Genomic DNA, 17,423 nt, shown 5'->3' on the forward strand with positions numbered 1-17,423 from the left:
GAAGAAGTAGGATGATCAACTATATGACTTGTAGTTACTATGCTAATAACCTATGTACTTCCATTGTGTGGATGGGTATCATGTACTACAAACGTGAATATATGTGTTTTGTTATAATAACTCGATCGAGGTAGAATGTGAAACATTGTCGAAAACCAGAGCTGAATAATGAACAAACCAATACACAAATGATTGAATGAATGAATGGTTGAATGGATGGATGAGTGGAACAAGGAAGAAGTTAAAGCAGATGAACTTGTTCTTACCTGTGGATTGATCAAGTATTTATAAAGACCTTCCTTCAAACCTTTTTTCTCATTCATGTAAATTCAAGCCCTTGCAAACATCAGGCTTCTTAAATGTTTTTATTGTAAAATGTTGAAACTCCTTTAATTATCTGCCATGCTAATCAAATGTGATGTAGGCAAGTTATTTAGTGCTTTACGCTGAAGCAGTGTTTTGTGAAGACCTTTGCTCACAGACTTAACTACTGCACATTATGTCTCATGATGGAAAGTATCAGGGCTATTATTGAGCTTCAGACTGCCCAAAGCATAATTAATTGCTTCTAACTGAACAGTCAATATTCTCCACGGTCTGTTGTCTAATATAGAAAAAGGGAGTACACTTAAATGATCATCAAAGACACCTTCTCATATTGTTTGTCAGGGTCTATCTCACAGAGAAAGAACATGGTTAATAATGTAGCACAGAAAAGCATTAAGGAGTGTTTTTAAAGAAACAGTTTTTGTGTATGTTGCCACTTAGGCTTCTCATATGTGGCATATATCCACTAGAATAGAGGGAATTCAAACTTCTTCATAAAATGTGTTATTAATTGTGTTATTAAAGCTATTAATTGTGAATATAATACGATTTTATTCTTTAGTGATTTAATCTATAAATCACTGCATAGTGATGACATATCGACAACTGTCCGTTTTTGATGTCCATTTAAAAATATGCATCTGAAATCAATTGGAAATGTTAAGGGTTTAAAGTGCATACCCGGCCTATCAATCTGTCACCACAAGTTCCATTGGCTTCACCACATCTGTCAAAGCCACTAGGCAGCGATCAGAAATAGCTATGTACTACCATCTTGTGGCCAAATGGGTGAGATGCAATTTTAACAGCAAACCTATTTTCGTAAGGTATGTTGCTGCAGTAAAGGCACCACATGTTTAGAGTATTTTACATCCACATAGGTACATTTTTTTCAAAATAGTAGCTTAGCTTTTGAAACTGTTCAATTGTACTGAACCACAACAAAACCAAAGAAAAAACCTAATGTTTCAAGTAAACAGTGAAGCCTTTTTCAGTGAGTGGCAAGAGTCCCATTTATTGATTTTTTTTTGTTCTTCCAAAACGTGTAAACATACAAGACTGAACTCAAAACAAGTACATATATGATGTATGTGTGAATGTGTGAACAAACATAAGAATAGTAATATAAAAGATTAATTTATATATCTCAAAACAAATTAACATTTTGCAAGTTTGCAAATGCCAGTTGCTCAATTACGTCAATATTCTTAAATATATATTATATTGATATATATATATATTTATATATTGTGATTCCATATAGACATATTCAATATGAATTCAATTTAACCGTAACAATCCATTCCTGGCACATTGCACATGTTCTCGGATAACAAAGTCACTGAATACTGGTCAAGATTATTCCTCATGAGGTTGCTGGTCAATGAGTTTGACTATAGGCCCTAGATGTGCACAATTTATGCAACACATTTGCAAAGTTAAAACTGTTCAGAAGGTAAATATCCCACTTGAATCCTTTCCCCTTCAAATACTTCAAATAATGTCTGATCTAATGTGTAGGCCGATAAAATATTAAGGAATATTCTCTTTCTGGCAGGAGACTAAAGTGTTTATCAGAGACCTTTTTTTTAAAAGGGAAAGCCGGTGTGGGTACCAGATTGACTCGGCTGCCAGATCACCTCGGGGTGCTGCGCTTACAGATGACGTATCGACACTTGACTTATCGACACAAGCCAACGGACAAAACCCGGAAGGGTTGTTATAAAGGGGCTCAATCATGGACATAAAAAGAAGGCTCAATCCGTTTTGGTTTTGATATTTCATTGAACGCAGCCCGTTCTTTCGCACAAACAAAGCCATTGGAAACACTAAAAGCACTGATGAATGCATATGTTACCCAGTTCCTGTTAGGGACTCTTATTCTGAAGGACGAGAACGGAAGTGTCTGCGTGTGGGTCGCTGTTTTGACTCTGTGTTGGGAGCGCTAGAAATAAAGTGGATGCCCCGTTCAGTGAATGGAGTTAACCGATTCTTCTTTTATATATTACCAAAGTATAGGCAACAATAATTTGTACATTAGATTATTATTCATAGATTAGAAAACAAAAGGAGATCGTTTATACTTGGGAATAACATGGGAATGAATGAAACGTGCATGCGCATTTAAAAGACAGCGTTTGCAGGAGGTGGGTCATTATTGCGCATCTAGGACCTCGAGTCGATCTGGCAGCCGAGTCAATCTGGTACCCACATCGGAGTCATTTGTTTTTTTCTTATGGCTGACATTCCTTGAAATTACCAATAGGGATATATAACGTCCCTCTAGCGTTGACCAAAGTAGGAGCCTCAGAGATAAGCCACAACCTGATTGTTTGGGGGAATGGAGATGTCGACGATAAGAAAAGGTTAAGACACACCAGCCTTGTCCTTAAAGTTGAATTCTCTGTGAGAAAAACGGTCAGCACAACCGCTGACTTTTTTTTAAACTTCATTTCCCACAAGCCCTTGCAACATCCGTTGGCAGAGTTCGTCATACGTGCAAAACGCAGAGGCAATAATAACAACGCATGACTTATAAAGAGGCTTTGAGAAAGTGGAACTTCGACTGAGTCAGTCAAAAGCAGAAGGCAGATTCAAAGCACTGAAAGCACTAAAACAAAACAGGGAACGGTATTCTCCCAGCACAACCGTCCGCAGCTCACTCTTGATTTCAGTGGTTGTACAGGAGCCAGCCCTATTTCCTATTTACTTGCGGGCTCACATGTCACAAGTCTGGCAATGCAAGATTTCCACACACTCCACCCACTTCCTTGGCTGCTACATCCAAAAGACCTGTATATACTCCACTTTGATGATGGAATGCTATGTGTGTAGCATTTCTGCATATGTTTTTGTCTTATTGTGGGTTTTAGGAAACTATTTACTGAAGTCATGGATCTGCTTTCACATGGTATACATTCATCAATGCCCCCTAAAATCCCAGAGTGAATTCAGATCGTAATTCTCCAAGTTCTGTGTCTGATGTGCACGAACTGCTTTGGGTCATTTCTACAGTAAAAACATACTGGATATGACCGGCGGTATACTGCCCCCTAAAGGTTAATGTAGGTATTGTACTTCACGGGTGCATGCATTCCAGTTCATGAGGACCAGCACAACCAACATCTTGCATATGCATGATTAAAGTGAAGTATACTGAGGCTCTGAAGAGGTAGACGGATGCATACAACACTTCAACAAGTCACCCGACCACCTCACTCCCTGATGGCACATTACCCGTCCAATAATTATAGTGCATATGCTGCCTGAAATAATTCATAACCTAGTACATACACTATGTTTACACTAAGCCAACGTTGAAATGTATAAGGATACATTTGTGGGTTTTTTAACAAAAATCCCATTCTAAAAATGCATTCACATGAAATAGTGCCATGTAGGACTTCCATTCGTGAATCACTGCTAAATTTGAGGTTATAATAATGTGTTTTTAGCAATATTTAATGCAGTCCATTCAGGCAAACTGTTTTGATGTAAAAAAAAAAAAGTAGCTGAAGTGGATTTTTGGTCGATTATGATTTTTTTTTTAATGAAACGATTTGTAAAAAAAAAAACCTTAGCCAGTGTTCCATGGTGCATTTGCTGCATTGTGCGTTCATATAATAAGATAAGCATTGAATAGGCAAAGGAAGCAAAACAGCAATGCCTCATAACAGACAAAATTGGTCACAAACCTCTTCCAACACCTTTTCTCTTTCCTAAACGAGATTCAATCCCCCGTCCGAGAACAACAAAATCCCACTATGCGTCCATCAAAATGGCTCCTTTTTGTTGTACTTCAAAGAATAGCCCACGGCAGTTTCTAAGCACTCCACCAGGGAGCCCGCCGAAAGGAAGTCCAGCTCCACCTCCACAAACTTGACGTAAACTGCGGCCCGATGAGGCAAGCCTTCCCCGCTGCCACCACCACCACCACCACACCACCACCACCGCCCCCACCACCACCCCGACAGTTCTCCTGCAGGAAGCGTGTGACACCCGAGGGCTCGCCGTTCAAGAACTGCTTGCCGACGCCCTGGAAGTGGTAGAGCAGGGACTGCTGCAGGGTCCTGTCCTCCGCTATGCCCAGATAGCAGTACGTGATCCCGGGTCCCCTGGTCCTGTCTCCCAACCCCACCGCTGTGGCCACAGCCGCCACCGCTTCCATGTCCTCCACGCCCCGGTTATCTCCCGACCACGGAGCGCTCACGTCTGCGGCCGGCGTCAGCCCGTCGACGGCCTCGTAGCCCACGGCGTACAGTCCGTAGGTCTTGGGGACGTCCCCCGGCAGCAGGTACTGGCACACCCCCGCGGCGCTGCCCGCCGCTCGCGTCTGCGCCACGTGGATCCAGTCCACCTCCATGTGCAGCTCCAGGCAGCGCGCCTCGCTGATGGTGATGTCCAGGAACTTGTAGTAGACGTTCTTCCAGTTCATCTTCTGCACCTTGGTCATGACCACGCGGCCCTCGGGCTTCTCGGGGTTGAAGAACTCGCGCAGCCGCTTGCCCAGCGGCACCTGCGAGCTGATCTCGGCGTGGTGGTAGCGCACGTCCTCCCGCCAGCGCGTGTTGTAGCCCACGCCGAAGATGGCGAGCTTGTTGGAGAGGTGCAGCCGCGAGAACTCGGTCCACGTCTGGAAGTGCTCCCACTTGAGCTGCACCGACTCCAGGATGCGCACCACGTTACGCATGGTCTCCCGCTTCCTGTTAGGGAGATGACGATGTCGGAACAAAACACGGAGGAAACTAAAGGTCATGTTATGTTTCTCTGTCCGCACGCACGCAGAGAGATCCAGGTTAATGCAACAACAACGTGTTCTACATTGAATCAAACTTGAAACTTACTGCGTTTTTTCTGAGATCTCGGCTTGAAAATGGAGAACTCTGTTTTTAGGCACCTGGATTTCCTCTGGAGGGGACAGAAGCATTAAGACGTCAGACGTCATTATTCCTGTACTACTCAATTGTACGCGCACACATACACACAAACAAATGCGCACTCACGTACACACACACAGTGATTAAGTTGTGGCCATGACATTGAGTACCTTTGGTATATTGATTATCTATTACATCAGAGTATTGATACGTTACTGGAGGAGAAATGAAATTACATTAACTACCCTGGCTGGGTTAACAAAAGCAGGAGGCCTCACATGATAGCTATCAAAGAAAACTATTGTAACGTAGACAAACACAACACTAGAGAGGAGTATAATGCTTTATATCTGAACTTACTCGGCTCATTATACAATCAGTTGACTTGCAGCAAATCTGTAATTCACATGCAATTGAAATATCTGTAATGTAAGTATCTGTAATGTAAGTATCTGTAATGTAAGTATCTGTAATGTAAGTATCTGTAATGTAAGTATCTGTAATGTAAGTATCTGTAATGTAAGTATCTGTAATGTAAGTATCTGTAATGTAAGTATCTTATAGCAAAAAATAATGATATTTCTTCTCACAACAAAATCAACCCGACTTTTACGCCCAGTCCCATTTCTCTCCCCTTAACAAGAACGCTTGCTTTGAGTGCCCTTAGCTGCAAGACAGCTACCGAGCTGGCTAGCATTCAAGGGATGATTTTAAGGGAAAAACAGTACTCCCCCTTGCTCCCTTAAGTATTGGGACGCCCTCCCCCTTCGCGGGAACGCACAAAATCTAGGGTAAGGGCTCAAATCTAGGGGAAGGGGGGGGAATTGGGACAGGGCTCTAAACACCACTTTCGACCAAATCCCACCCCGACTCTCTCACCAGCCTCCATGTCTCCCTCCTGGAAGGCTGAGGCCAGCACCTGGTTGCACCAGTCCTCCTGGGAGAAGTCCTCCAGGGCGCTGGAGTCCGACTCCATCTCCTGGTACAGCCCGCTGCTGTTGATGAGCACGGGGGCGCAGCCTCCCTGGGAGTCCCACCCCCCCTGGCCGAACACCTTCTCCAGCTGCTCGATGGAGTAGCTGCTCTTCCTCTTTCCGATGCCGTGCTCCTTGACGCGGCTGTAGCAGCGACGCAGCGTCTGTGGGTGACGCCAGGGCGACGGTGAGTACAAAACAAAGGGTTTGGAGAGGAGGGGGAATCAGGAGTCATTTGTCACTTTCTAAAGTTGTCGTACTCAGTTAGCCCAGACGGGGTGTAGTTTGTTTGGTGTGGCGTTGTGATGCGTTTATTAAGGGATCATCAGCCGGTTAAAACACCACCCTATAATATACACCCTATATGTGTCATTATTTATTACTGAACAGCCAACTCTCACACATTGGGTGCATATCAACCAGTTCAAACACTGACACGCCATAACTTGTATTTCTCACGCTGAGAAATCCAAAATACGTAAATTTACTTTGAAGCTGGAATTGCTGTGAGCTGATGGTGTCTTTCAACTGAAGCAGAAGGTTACAGTAGGTATTAGGGGACCACCTCTTGGCACAAAACCCGTCTGATCATTTCAAATTAGTTTATTCTAGAATAAAAAACAACTATCGAAATCAAAGGGGGATTTAAAGAATTAAGGGGATTTACAATAGTGTCATCCCTTCATTGCACACTTTGCTTCCATATTGTGGGACAGAGTGCACTGCCATGTTATTTTGTAACACCCATGGGAGCAGATCTCATTACAACTTAGTGGGGACCACAAACATGGAATTTGTTCAACAGTATTTTCTTGAGGGGACATCAATAATATTACTAACGTATATCAAATGATCTGTTGTTACTGACCCACAGCCATTTATAGTAGGAGAAGACAGTGGAGGAGGAAGTAGAAAAAAAGTGGAGGAAACAGTGGAGGAGACATTGGAGAATACAGTGGAGAAAACGGTGAGGAAGACAATGGCGGAGGCCGGGGCGAAGACAGTTGAGGAAACAGTAGAGGAATCATTAGAGGAACCAGTAGAGGGAATAGTAGACGAGGTATAGCAGAAGACAGTGGATGTGACATTTAAGGAAAGAGTAGAGGAGGCAGAGCAAGAAACCGTAGAAAAAGGGAAAAGCAGAAAGCTTTTAGTCGAGCAGCCGCCTATATGTGTACTTTTAAAAATGAGTGATTCATGAGAGGGCCATTCATCACACGCACGCGCACACACACACACACACACACACACACACACACACACACACACACACACCACACACACACACACACACACACACACACACACACACAGAAAAAGGAGGGCACTGTTCTTTAAGACTATACTGAGGTTGAAGTTCATATCCCTTGTATGCATTACATATCTATAAATAAAACGATTATTTTATTTGTCATGTTGTGTTAATCAATTATGAACCATAAGTGTGTGGGGACTAGGGCTGAAGGTTTGCCGTATTTTGCTCTTCTTTTGGGTCGCTCCGCCCCCACCACATATAACCTCACTTACAGACTTTTCATGACACATCGCAGCCCTGCTTATTTCCTTTAATAATCTATCAGAATAACAACTGGCGGTTATCTAATAATGATATTAAAGGTGGCAAAGTGGTACACTTGACATACTGATAGAAGTAAACCAAAGGTGTGTTGTAAACAGACCAGTCAACCAAACATACCATATGCTATGCTACATTTCTATGTTTACCGGCAGATTAATTTAGGTAGCCTACTCATTGCACAGACTCCTCAGTCTGTGCAAGTTGACTTCCTGCTATTACTGTATGCCATTCCAACCGGCTCAGTGTAATGAAGCAGCATAACGTTCATTGAATACAATCCCACAAACCAGCGATCGGCCCATTCTAGTTGCAGGACTGTCATTCTCTCGTGTATTAAAGCAATGAAGACGATACGGATTTTTTGGTCGATCGTCTATTTTGATGTCGATAGCTGCACCTTAACATTTACCTTCATCCTCTCCCTGCACTGGGATGGAGTCCGCTCGTACCCGAGCTCTGCCAAGGCCCTGGAGACTCGTTCATACATTGCAGGACCGGGAGCCTTGCCCGAGAACACCGTACCCGCCACCTCCAGCTGCTGCATCCGCGCCTCCGTGAGTCTTTCGTTCCCCCATACTGCGATGAGGGCGTTTGTTTCGGACGGGGTCCAAGACATTCCCCGGCAAGCGGTGAAGCTATTGGAGGATGAGGCCAAGCCACTACGGCCTGCGCTTCCTGAGCTCACGTTCAATGGCGAAAAACGATTTGGCGTTGAGGGGTTAGAATGGTAGTGATTACTGTCACTCAAGTCCTCCGATTCCGGAGATGGTACCTCCGTTTTCGGTATCTTTAGCGGCGTCGATATGTCGAGAGAATGCTCAGTGTTACTGGACGCCGCCATCTTGCCTCTGTTGCTAAGGGAAGGGGAGGGGGTGTGTGTCTATGTGTTTGGTACCAGGTGGGAGGATGCAAAATACGGATCCGTTGAACGGATCGCACTACTCACGGATATGCCTACTATCATACATTAACAGTGAACTAGGAACGATATTAACCTTTACATGTAGATCGTTTGCAACTTTAGACCTAATGCACCATACAAATGAGACCTTAACTAATTTAAAATATAAAATCTGGTTAAAAGGGTAGGTAACCTAACCTACTCCCTGCCAAGTCTCCTATTGCCCCTCACTTTCATGTCACACCTGGTTGTCTAAAGGCACGATATACAACTGCATACCAGAAATACACCAATTTAACAACAAAACGGCTGTCTATGTCCCGCTCCTTCTCCTTCCTCCAAACTAAAACAAAGCAGCCTGAAAGGGCTTGTCCAAAAAATTAAATCCTTAGTCACTAGGGACTGGGGATGAAGTAGGCCTAGTTATTTTGTGAGTATATTCACGATAATTAGCTATCCAGGGGAACAAACCCTACCCATCTTCCACCGGTGGCATTATAAAACCGATAATTATAAAACCGATAATTATGATATAGACCTATATCATCGATATGGGTGTCTCTCTCTCTCTCTCTCTCTCTCTCTCTCTCTCTCTCTCTCTCTCTCTCTCTCTCTCTCTCTCTCTCTCTCTCTCTCTCTCTCTCTCTCTCTCTCTCTCTCTCTCTCTCTCTCTCTCTCTCTCTCTCTCTCACTCTATAGCCTATATATATGTGTATATATATATATATATTTATTTATATATATACATATATATGATATATATGCATATATATGTTACGTATATATGTATGTATATATAATATATATATATATATATATATATATATATATATATATATATATATATATATATATATATATATATATATATATTTAAGCAATAGATCACGCCAGGCTGTGGTATGTGCTCATTATACCACTGTTAAGGGCGTTGTCCGGCCCCGACGCGCAGCGGAGGGCCGGCGACCCCCTTCACAGTGGTATAATGAGCACATGCCACTGACTGAAGTGATCTATTGCTTTTATACAACGGTTACTGCTATGGCGAAACGAAAGTCAGAGACACACTACATTTAAAAAGAAACCAAGAAAGTCAAAGTAGCCGTTTTATTAAAGACTACCAAAAAAGTAGTCCCTCCTGGCTGCCGCTATGCATCTACGGTCGCTATGCAACACACTTTAGCGTCCCTCCGAGAGAAGGCTCCGATAGAGCGGTTCGCCCGCAATTTATCCTATGGAGCAGTTCACTCGCCGTGTGCCTAAGCTTTCGTTAGTCTCTCCATCGCCTTGCTCACTCCCGGAGTAACAACATTTACACGCTCTCCATCATCCAACATATGTTTTACTTTTATAACTGTTTCTACTTCCAGGCGCGGAGTGATATGCAAACTTTCACAAAATGATCGGGCGTCATAGCAGTTATGTATACGCTCATGATACAACAGTTGGGAACCAATCAGATCGCTGGATTTAGGCCCCCCTAAATCCAGCGATCTGATTGGTTCCTAACTGTTGTATAATGAGCGTATACATAACTGCTATGACGCCTGATCATTTTGTGAAAGTATCACTCCGCGCCTTGAAGTGGAAACCGTTACAACCGTTCTCTCGGAGGGACGCTAAAGTGTGTTGCATAGCGACCGTCGTGCATTTTGAAGGCAGCCAGGAGGACTACTTTTTGGTAGTCTTTAATAAAACGGCTACTTTGACTTTCTTGGTTTCTTTTTAAATGTAGTGTGTCTATGACTTTCGTTTCGCCATAACAGTAACCGTTGTATAAAAGCAATAGATCACTTCAGTCAGTGGCATGTGCTCATTATACCACTGTGAAGGGGTCGCCGGCCCTCCGCTGCGCGTCGGGGCCGGACAACGCCCCTTAACAGTGGTAAAATGAGCACATACCACAGCCTGGCGTGATCTATTGCTTAATATATATATATTATATATATATATATATATATATATATATATATATAAATATATATTTTTATACCACGGTCTGGGGGAATGCTCGATTCTGATTCGCTGCAAGGTGTGCATTTACTCCTGATATATGGACACCTACTAAGTAGTTACAGTCAAATTGTCTGTTCCTCCTTCAAAACTAGAGCTGGTAAATTGTGAAAAATGCATTCAACTTTAATCAGAAAATGCCGTTATATGCTATAGACCCTATAGTATCTGTGGTATAAAGGCTGGGACGAATTTCAAATTATAAATATGTACACTTATTGTTGAAAGTATAGACCGTCTCGTTTTCCCATTGAAACGAATGGCGCAGTGATTCCGTCTTCAAAACAGGAGCTGGTAAATTGTTAAAAACGTATTAAACTGTAATCAGACAAGGCGGTTATTTGCTATAGACCCTAGAGAAGTGGTTCTCAAACTATGGTAAGCGTACCACTGGTGGTACGTGATGCGCTATCAAGTGGTATACATAGGAATTAGAAAAGAAAATCGTTCGATTAAAAACGATACTATCAACTTACTATTACGATGGAAATACATTTACCATGAGATCATGTTTGCACGTGCTGTGTGTGTATGTGTGTGTGTTTCCGTCTCTCTGTTCTAGTGCTACCACTTTGTACAGCTGACAACAGCTAACAGTAAATAATATTATTTTTAAGAATAAATGTGCCTCCTGCATGAGATGTGCATAGCTGAATAGGGCTGCAGGCCTCCGCTACTGTATGTTTTTATATTTTGTAACATCTGTCATAATGGTGGTACTTGGGGAGACAAATATTTGGTGGTACGCGGTATAAAAAGTTTGAGAAACACTGCCCTAGAGTATCTGTGGTATTAAGGCTGGGACGAATTTCGAATTATAAATATGTACAATGCATAACGTTAGCTCTCTGGCTCATAGCTGAGTGGACTAGAACACCTCCCGTTGCTAATTCGTAGCTAAGGTCCGTCCTAATTACTGGAGTAGTGAACAACGATCCGTTGCATAAGAACCTTACGGGAGGGTAATGGTTGCTCCAGGAATTAGTCAAACCCTCAGGCGTTACCAGGGAAACAAAGTCATCGCTTGTGAAAAACTTTATATTTTAATTGTTAAACGCATGAAAATATAAATGAATGGTCTTAATTTATTTTCTTTGGCAAGTGCCCATGGTATAAGCGGACTTTGCCTCCGCGTCGTCCATTAATTCCTGATAATGGACACCTCGCCGGGCATTATCCTTACCTATATCATGATTATCATTTTTATAACGCAGTCTGAACAGATGCTTTTTCAGCCTGGGGTGGAAGATAGGTAAGGTTTATATATATATATATATATATATATATATATATATATACATATTATAGCACTTAAGGCAGTTTGCTTATTTGAAACATTTTACGTAATTGAATGATTCTTGCACTTTTTGGGTTATATCTTCATTGTTGAATGCATTTATTGTAAGTTGCTTTGGACAAAGGCGTTAGCTAAATAAATATAATTGAATGCATTTTGACAGCGTTCGATCTGCTCTGCGATGCCAGATGCCCGGTACCTGCCCTTTCCCCACAGGGGTCACGACCTGGCCACAGGATCGGCACAATCTTATCGACAAGTTCCACTCACCCTGTCTGTCCAAAAACATGGTTAATGACTGAAGGTTAGAGTGACTGACTAATCACTCTAACCTTTACCAAAAATGTCTGTCACAAAGTTGTCAAGAGTGGAAAAAGGTCATGTCAAAAAAAGAGGAGGAAAAGGATATACTATTTTCTGCAAAATCATACCAAATTTCGTTCAGTTAAATGACGGATGATGGTTGATATTATAGCTTGGTTTCACAAAGCGTTGGATACATATTCTAACAAATTCAGCTGTGCACAAGCATGATGTTTAAGTGCTTCCCCGCCTGTTTTACAGATCCCCAAAATGTTTGATAATGGGTCTTTAATGTCAGAAAAATGGCATTGCCTCTGGTTGTCGCACCATTAGCTTGTTCTAAAGGCACGGAGGTTAAGATATCTGCATACTCACATTATGTGAAACATCCGGGCAGACAAAATTGTAGAATCCATTGCATTTGCATGGTCGTTAAGAGGCAGACATGTTCATGCTGTGGACATGCACAGACATAACTTAAAATGAGCGGGATGCCTCTTTTAGTATTTGAACAAACATTAAGGACGCAGGTTTTTACTTTACTCCAGAATAATGCTTTGTTTGATGTCTTAAACGTACAACATTTGGAGATTGATTTCATGATAATTATAGTGTGTACATTCACCGACGTATTATTAGCATATCAATAAAAAAAAATGCAGATAACAATAGATGGGCAAAAAATATCCAAGCAAGGTATTACATATGTGGATGATTAAAGTGGATTTCCATTGCATCTCTGAAAAGGCTGGGTCATGCAAGGGTTGCGCTAGTTATTTCCATATTAAACGTTGAAGGTTGAATCCCATGCTCAGTAATTCTCCTCTTCATAGGGGTCTGCAATAGTGCATTTCCTCAGACTTGGGGAATAAACGGAGGCTTTGTTGTTAAAGAAAAGAAAACTCGTCTTCTATCAGCATACATTAGGGAGACCGGCTTGATTAAAAAAAACAGAAAACATTGAAAAACTGCCTTTGGGCTGATGAATGCAATTTAGGACCTTTTTTTTTTTCATGTCTTCATGCCTTTGATTTGGCCGCATCTGCTACCTCTGTGGAGCAGAGTAGACAAAGATATGCTCCCTAAAGTGTGGCACCAACCCCCCCCCCCCCCCCCCTCCCCATACACACACACACATACCTCGACGAACGCTACCTTCCAACTCCCCCAGATGCAAAATGACATAGTAATTATCGGCTTAAAATGCAGGCTGTCACCTTAAATTCGACTCTATTCTCTCTAACGTCAAATGATAGGTTCATTTACCACTGGCCGCTTTCTTCTCCCGGTAAATGTCCCATAAAATTCCAAGGGTGGCAAAAGTAATATGACAATGTGAAATCACATTTGATAATACAGCAGCAGTCGTGTGGGCGTTATCACAATGGTTTCCAAAGAACCTCCAAAAAAGAATGAAAAGTTTTGCCGTCTCTATTTTTTAAACAGAACTTTCTAACCCGGTTGTAATGTTCGTTAAACAAATTCCTTTTGTAGGCATTTTATTTTCCAGTATTATGCAGATTCAACATAGGCTTCACCGCACCTCACTACCCCATAAATGTAGTAGTGTAGACTGCAAGAGTGTCCAAAATAATGATTCGTTCCGCTCACTGAAAGTTCTAATCCATATAGAATCCTATAGCGGCGCTGGTAAATCAACCATGGAGTCAAGTGTGTCCTTTCAAGCCTGCCGTTCCTCCCGTGCACCCAGACCCAGGCCCAATTGCTGCTCATGTCATGGAGTTGAAGATTGAACCATCATCAGTGTCAGCGACGCAATGTCATCTCTCCCCCCCCCCCCCCCCCCCACCCTTCCCCCAGTGTCTGAGTGCTCAGATGGAATCAAGGATCAAGGTTCAAAGGAAGGGGTAGGAAATACCATTATGTATGCCTGCTGTGTTTCCACGGTGGCTGATTGCACCAGGTGTGTCAGCTCAAGGACACCATTGCTCGGTGAAAGTATGAACTCACTAAAGTATGAAAGGACACTGAAAAGTTAAAAGGGTTTGGAAAAGGTATAAAAAAACAAAACAGTTTTTCATAGTCAAGGAAAGCTGGGTGAATCCTTGAAACCACAAAAAAGAATTGATCAAAACTTCAATATTCCGTGAATATTTACTTTAATATTTTCTATAATAGCACATTCCTCAGTTTTATCCTGGTGTACTTTATTTATTTATTTTCTTGTTTATTCCTTTATTCCGGTGCTTTTCACGAAATGTGCTGAAATGTTGAAAACGTTTTTTACAACATCTACAAGTCGTGTACGACTTGTAATTACAAGTCGTGCACGCTGTCTGTTAGTGTTTCATGAAGTGCAAAAACAACACAAGCGACGACAATCAAACAGACAACTCGATCGATATCACGAACCCAACTCTGCTAACCTCAAACAAAAGGGAAGTCCTCGTCTCCCTTTCACGCCTTCAAACAAAGACGGCTCTGCCAATTCCTCTGAACTCCCCCCCTTTGTTTTCACCAATCCCGAGCCCTCATATCCCAACATCCCTATATCATTCCAATCAACGTTTAGCTCCTTAACTCCCTCCAGATGGGTCCTGTGGTGAAGACCCCCCCCCCCCCCCCCAGGGCTATCCCCCCCCTCCCAAAGCCAGACCCCCGAGCGGGGCCCAGGTGCCTTCCCTGAGCGGGACGGTGGAGTAATTTGGCTCACCACACCCCAGCACACACACACACACACACACACACACACACACACACACACACACACACACACACACACACACACACACACACACACACACACACACACCGGAACACACATATGCACATGGGTACACACACGCACAAACACACACACACACACACACACACACATTCACATACACACACACACTTATACAAAGGGGCGGCATGGGCGGCTGGGGGGGTGTGGAAGGCTAAGCCATGGGGGCTTTGGACATTAAACATTGTCTCATTAGCTTTGTTCAGACCAGACAGGCGACCTAATGAGAGGCAGTGTAATGACCGAAAACATCTGATCTCCACCCAGGCCAAACAAAACACCCAGGTAGGACCTGGGGTCAGGGCCAAAGTCATGTCATGCCTCTATGGCTCTGAAAGGGAGAAGAGTGCAATTTATGCGTTTGTGTGTGTGAGTGTGTGTGTATGTGCGTGCGTGCGTGCGTGCGTGCGTGTGTGCGTGTGTGTGTGTGTGTGTGTGTGTGTGTGTGTGTGTGTGTGTGTGTGTGTGTGTGTGTGTGTGTGTGTGTGTGTGTGTGTGTGTGTGTGTGTGTGTGTGTTAGTGTGTGTGTGTGTGTGCGTGGAGGGAGGGGGTAAAGTAGTAAGGGAATCCAAGTTCAAGTATGTACAAAGGAGCATGAGCTGAAGGATTCCAGGGGTCAAGGGTGGAACTTTGTGTTCCTGGATACTTCGTGACGGTGTCCCTAAGTGTTTTTACCTCACAGGGAGGGTATTCTCTCAATGGAGTTCCTGGTTGTTTATTTATGATGTTTAATTAAAACACTCCATGCTTTAAAAAATACCACTATGTTCATACTATTCACACAAAACCTGATATAAATATACACATCATTTGGTTGGTAGGTTGGCATCATTGTTTGCATCTTGAATCAAAATCAAATAATGACATTATATTTGTAATAGCATTATTTAACAATTTATGTGTTATTATTGTTGCCATTCATCTGAAACAGTCGATTTGAATGTCACCTGAAATTAACACCAGATGGGAAACATTACCCAATTACATCTAAATATCACAGACAGCTTCATTAATTCATTATATTTCTCATTAACATCTCATGAATGTTCAATGATAAAGCCAATAAGACGGAGTCGTGCTTTAGTTAACTTTGCAACCAAAATCACAAAAGATCAGAAAGCTGATGTATAAATGTCATTCATTCCTAAGAACAGGCGTTGGTATATTTTGAGGGGTCACTATATTTGTCTTGTCATTACCTTTATATTGGGAGTTATTAGAAAATATATCTTAATTCAGGATCCAAAAAATGACTATCATGACATTTATATCATGGTTTATTGCAATGTAATCAATCACAAACACAACTGAGTTTTTCCACTTTCTAAATCAATGCCGATCATCTTTCCCCAGTCAGCAATAGCTCTCACTTGATATGGATCCGATTGTCAGCATTGCACAGTTCCCCAAAACGTCAACCGTGGAAGACGCAGACAACGGAAGAACAATCAGGGACAATGGACCCAGGCCGACTTGTGTGTGTGTGTGTGTGTGTGTGTGTGTGGGGGGGGGGGGGTCTTCTGAGGTTTGCAGTGATTCATGAGGTGTATAGGCCTACGGGAGGAGGAGTTGGACGATGTTGATGGCAGTATGGTGAGTCATTAAGGGATATAGGCTGCTGAGGTTCACTGGGGGGCCCCAGGTGTGGAGCAGCTGGGGCTGCTGGGGCCCTCTCTTGACCCCCGGGGTCTGTCCGCAGCTCAATACGCCATTACCCTCCCCATCTGACCTGTCCGCTAGCTCCATCTTCACCCCTTCTCTCCCCCCCCCCTCAAACCCTCTCAGATATCTACAGAGGCCACGCTCTCTGTAGTAGGCCCCTCTGAAGGATAATTGCCATTAGTGTCACACAGTCTAAAATAAAGTCACATTTATTAGCGTGGTTCAACGTATCAGCATTTGTTTCTATTCTGTTACTGTTGGAATTCAGTTGGAATTTTTTTCTTTGAGGTTGTTGAATTTGCAAATTAAAGTAGTGGTATTTAAGTAATTGACATTGATATCTTGGTTACGTTTTGTTGAGGTTACAAACAAAAAGTCAACAAATAAAATGCAAGATTTGTTGTTATTGTCACATGAACAGCTGCCAATCCTGTAAACAAATTTAACTTTTCATCAATTTAAAGATACCATTAAAATGTTACAAAATAATAGACTAATAATCCCAGTAAATAATATGAATCTAGTCAAGAACATTTTAATCTCATACTATAACATTTTTGTTGGAAAATCGTACTCAATAATTCTTACGCTGTTCAGATGGGTCTAGTTTTTAGTATTAATCAGATGAGTTTCATGATCAACCAACAAAATTGTCCATGCATCAATACAACTACAACTACGACAAAGTATTTCCGCTCAATGCCTGAAACACTGTTTTCATTGGATTTTCATAGAAACACGGTC

General features: G+C 42.4%; 1 protein-coding gene across 1 annotated transcript; it reads right to left on the bottom strand.

Moving 5' to 3' along the window:
* Positions 1-1,314: 1,314 nt before the first annotated feature.
* On the bottom strand, positions 1,315-8,598 carry LOC130386622 (myb/SANT-like DNA-binding domain-containing protein 2). Its single transcript, XM_056595634.1, has 5 exons — positions 8,167-8,598; positions 6,084-6,342; positions 5,172-5,235; positions 4,279-5,030; positions 1,315-4,237 (listed from the first exon to the last, which is right to left on the bottom strand). The coding sequence occupies exons 1-5, from the start codon at positions 8,596-8,598 to the stop codon at positions 4,101-4,103; spliced, it is 1,644 nt and encodes a 547-aa protein (XP_056451609.1). The 3' UTR covers positions 1,315-4,100.
* Positions 8,599-17,423: the final 8,825 nt, after the last annotated feature.

The sequence above is a fragment of the Gadus chalcogrammus genome, chromosome 7 (assembly GCF_026213295.1).
Source record: "Gadus chalcogrammus isolate NIFS_2021 chromosome 7, NIFS_Gcha_1.0, whole genome shotgun sequence".
NCBI lineage: Eukaryota > Metazoa > Chordata > Actinopteri > Gadiformes > Gadidae > Gadus > Gadus chalcogrammus.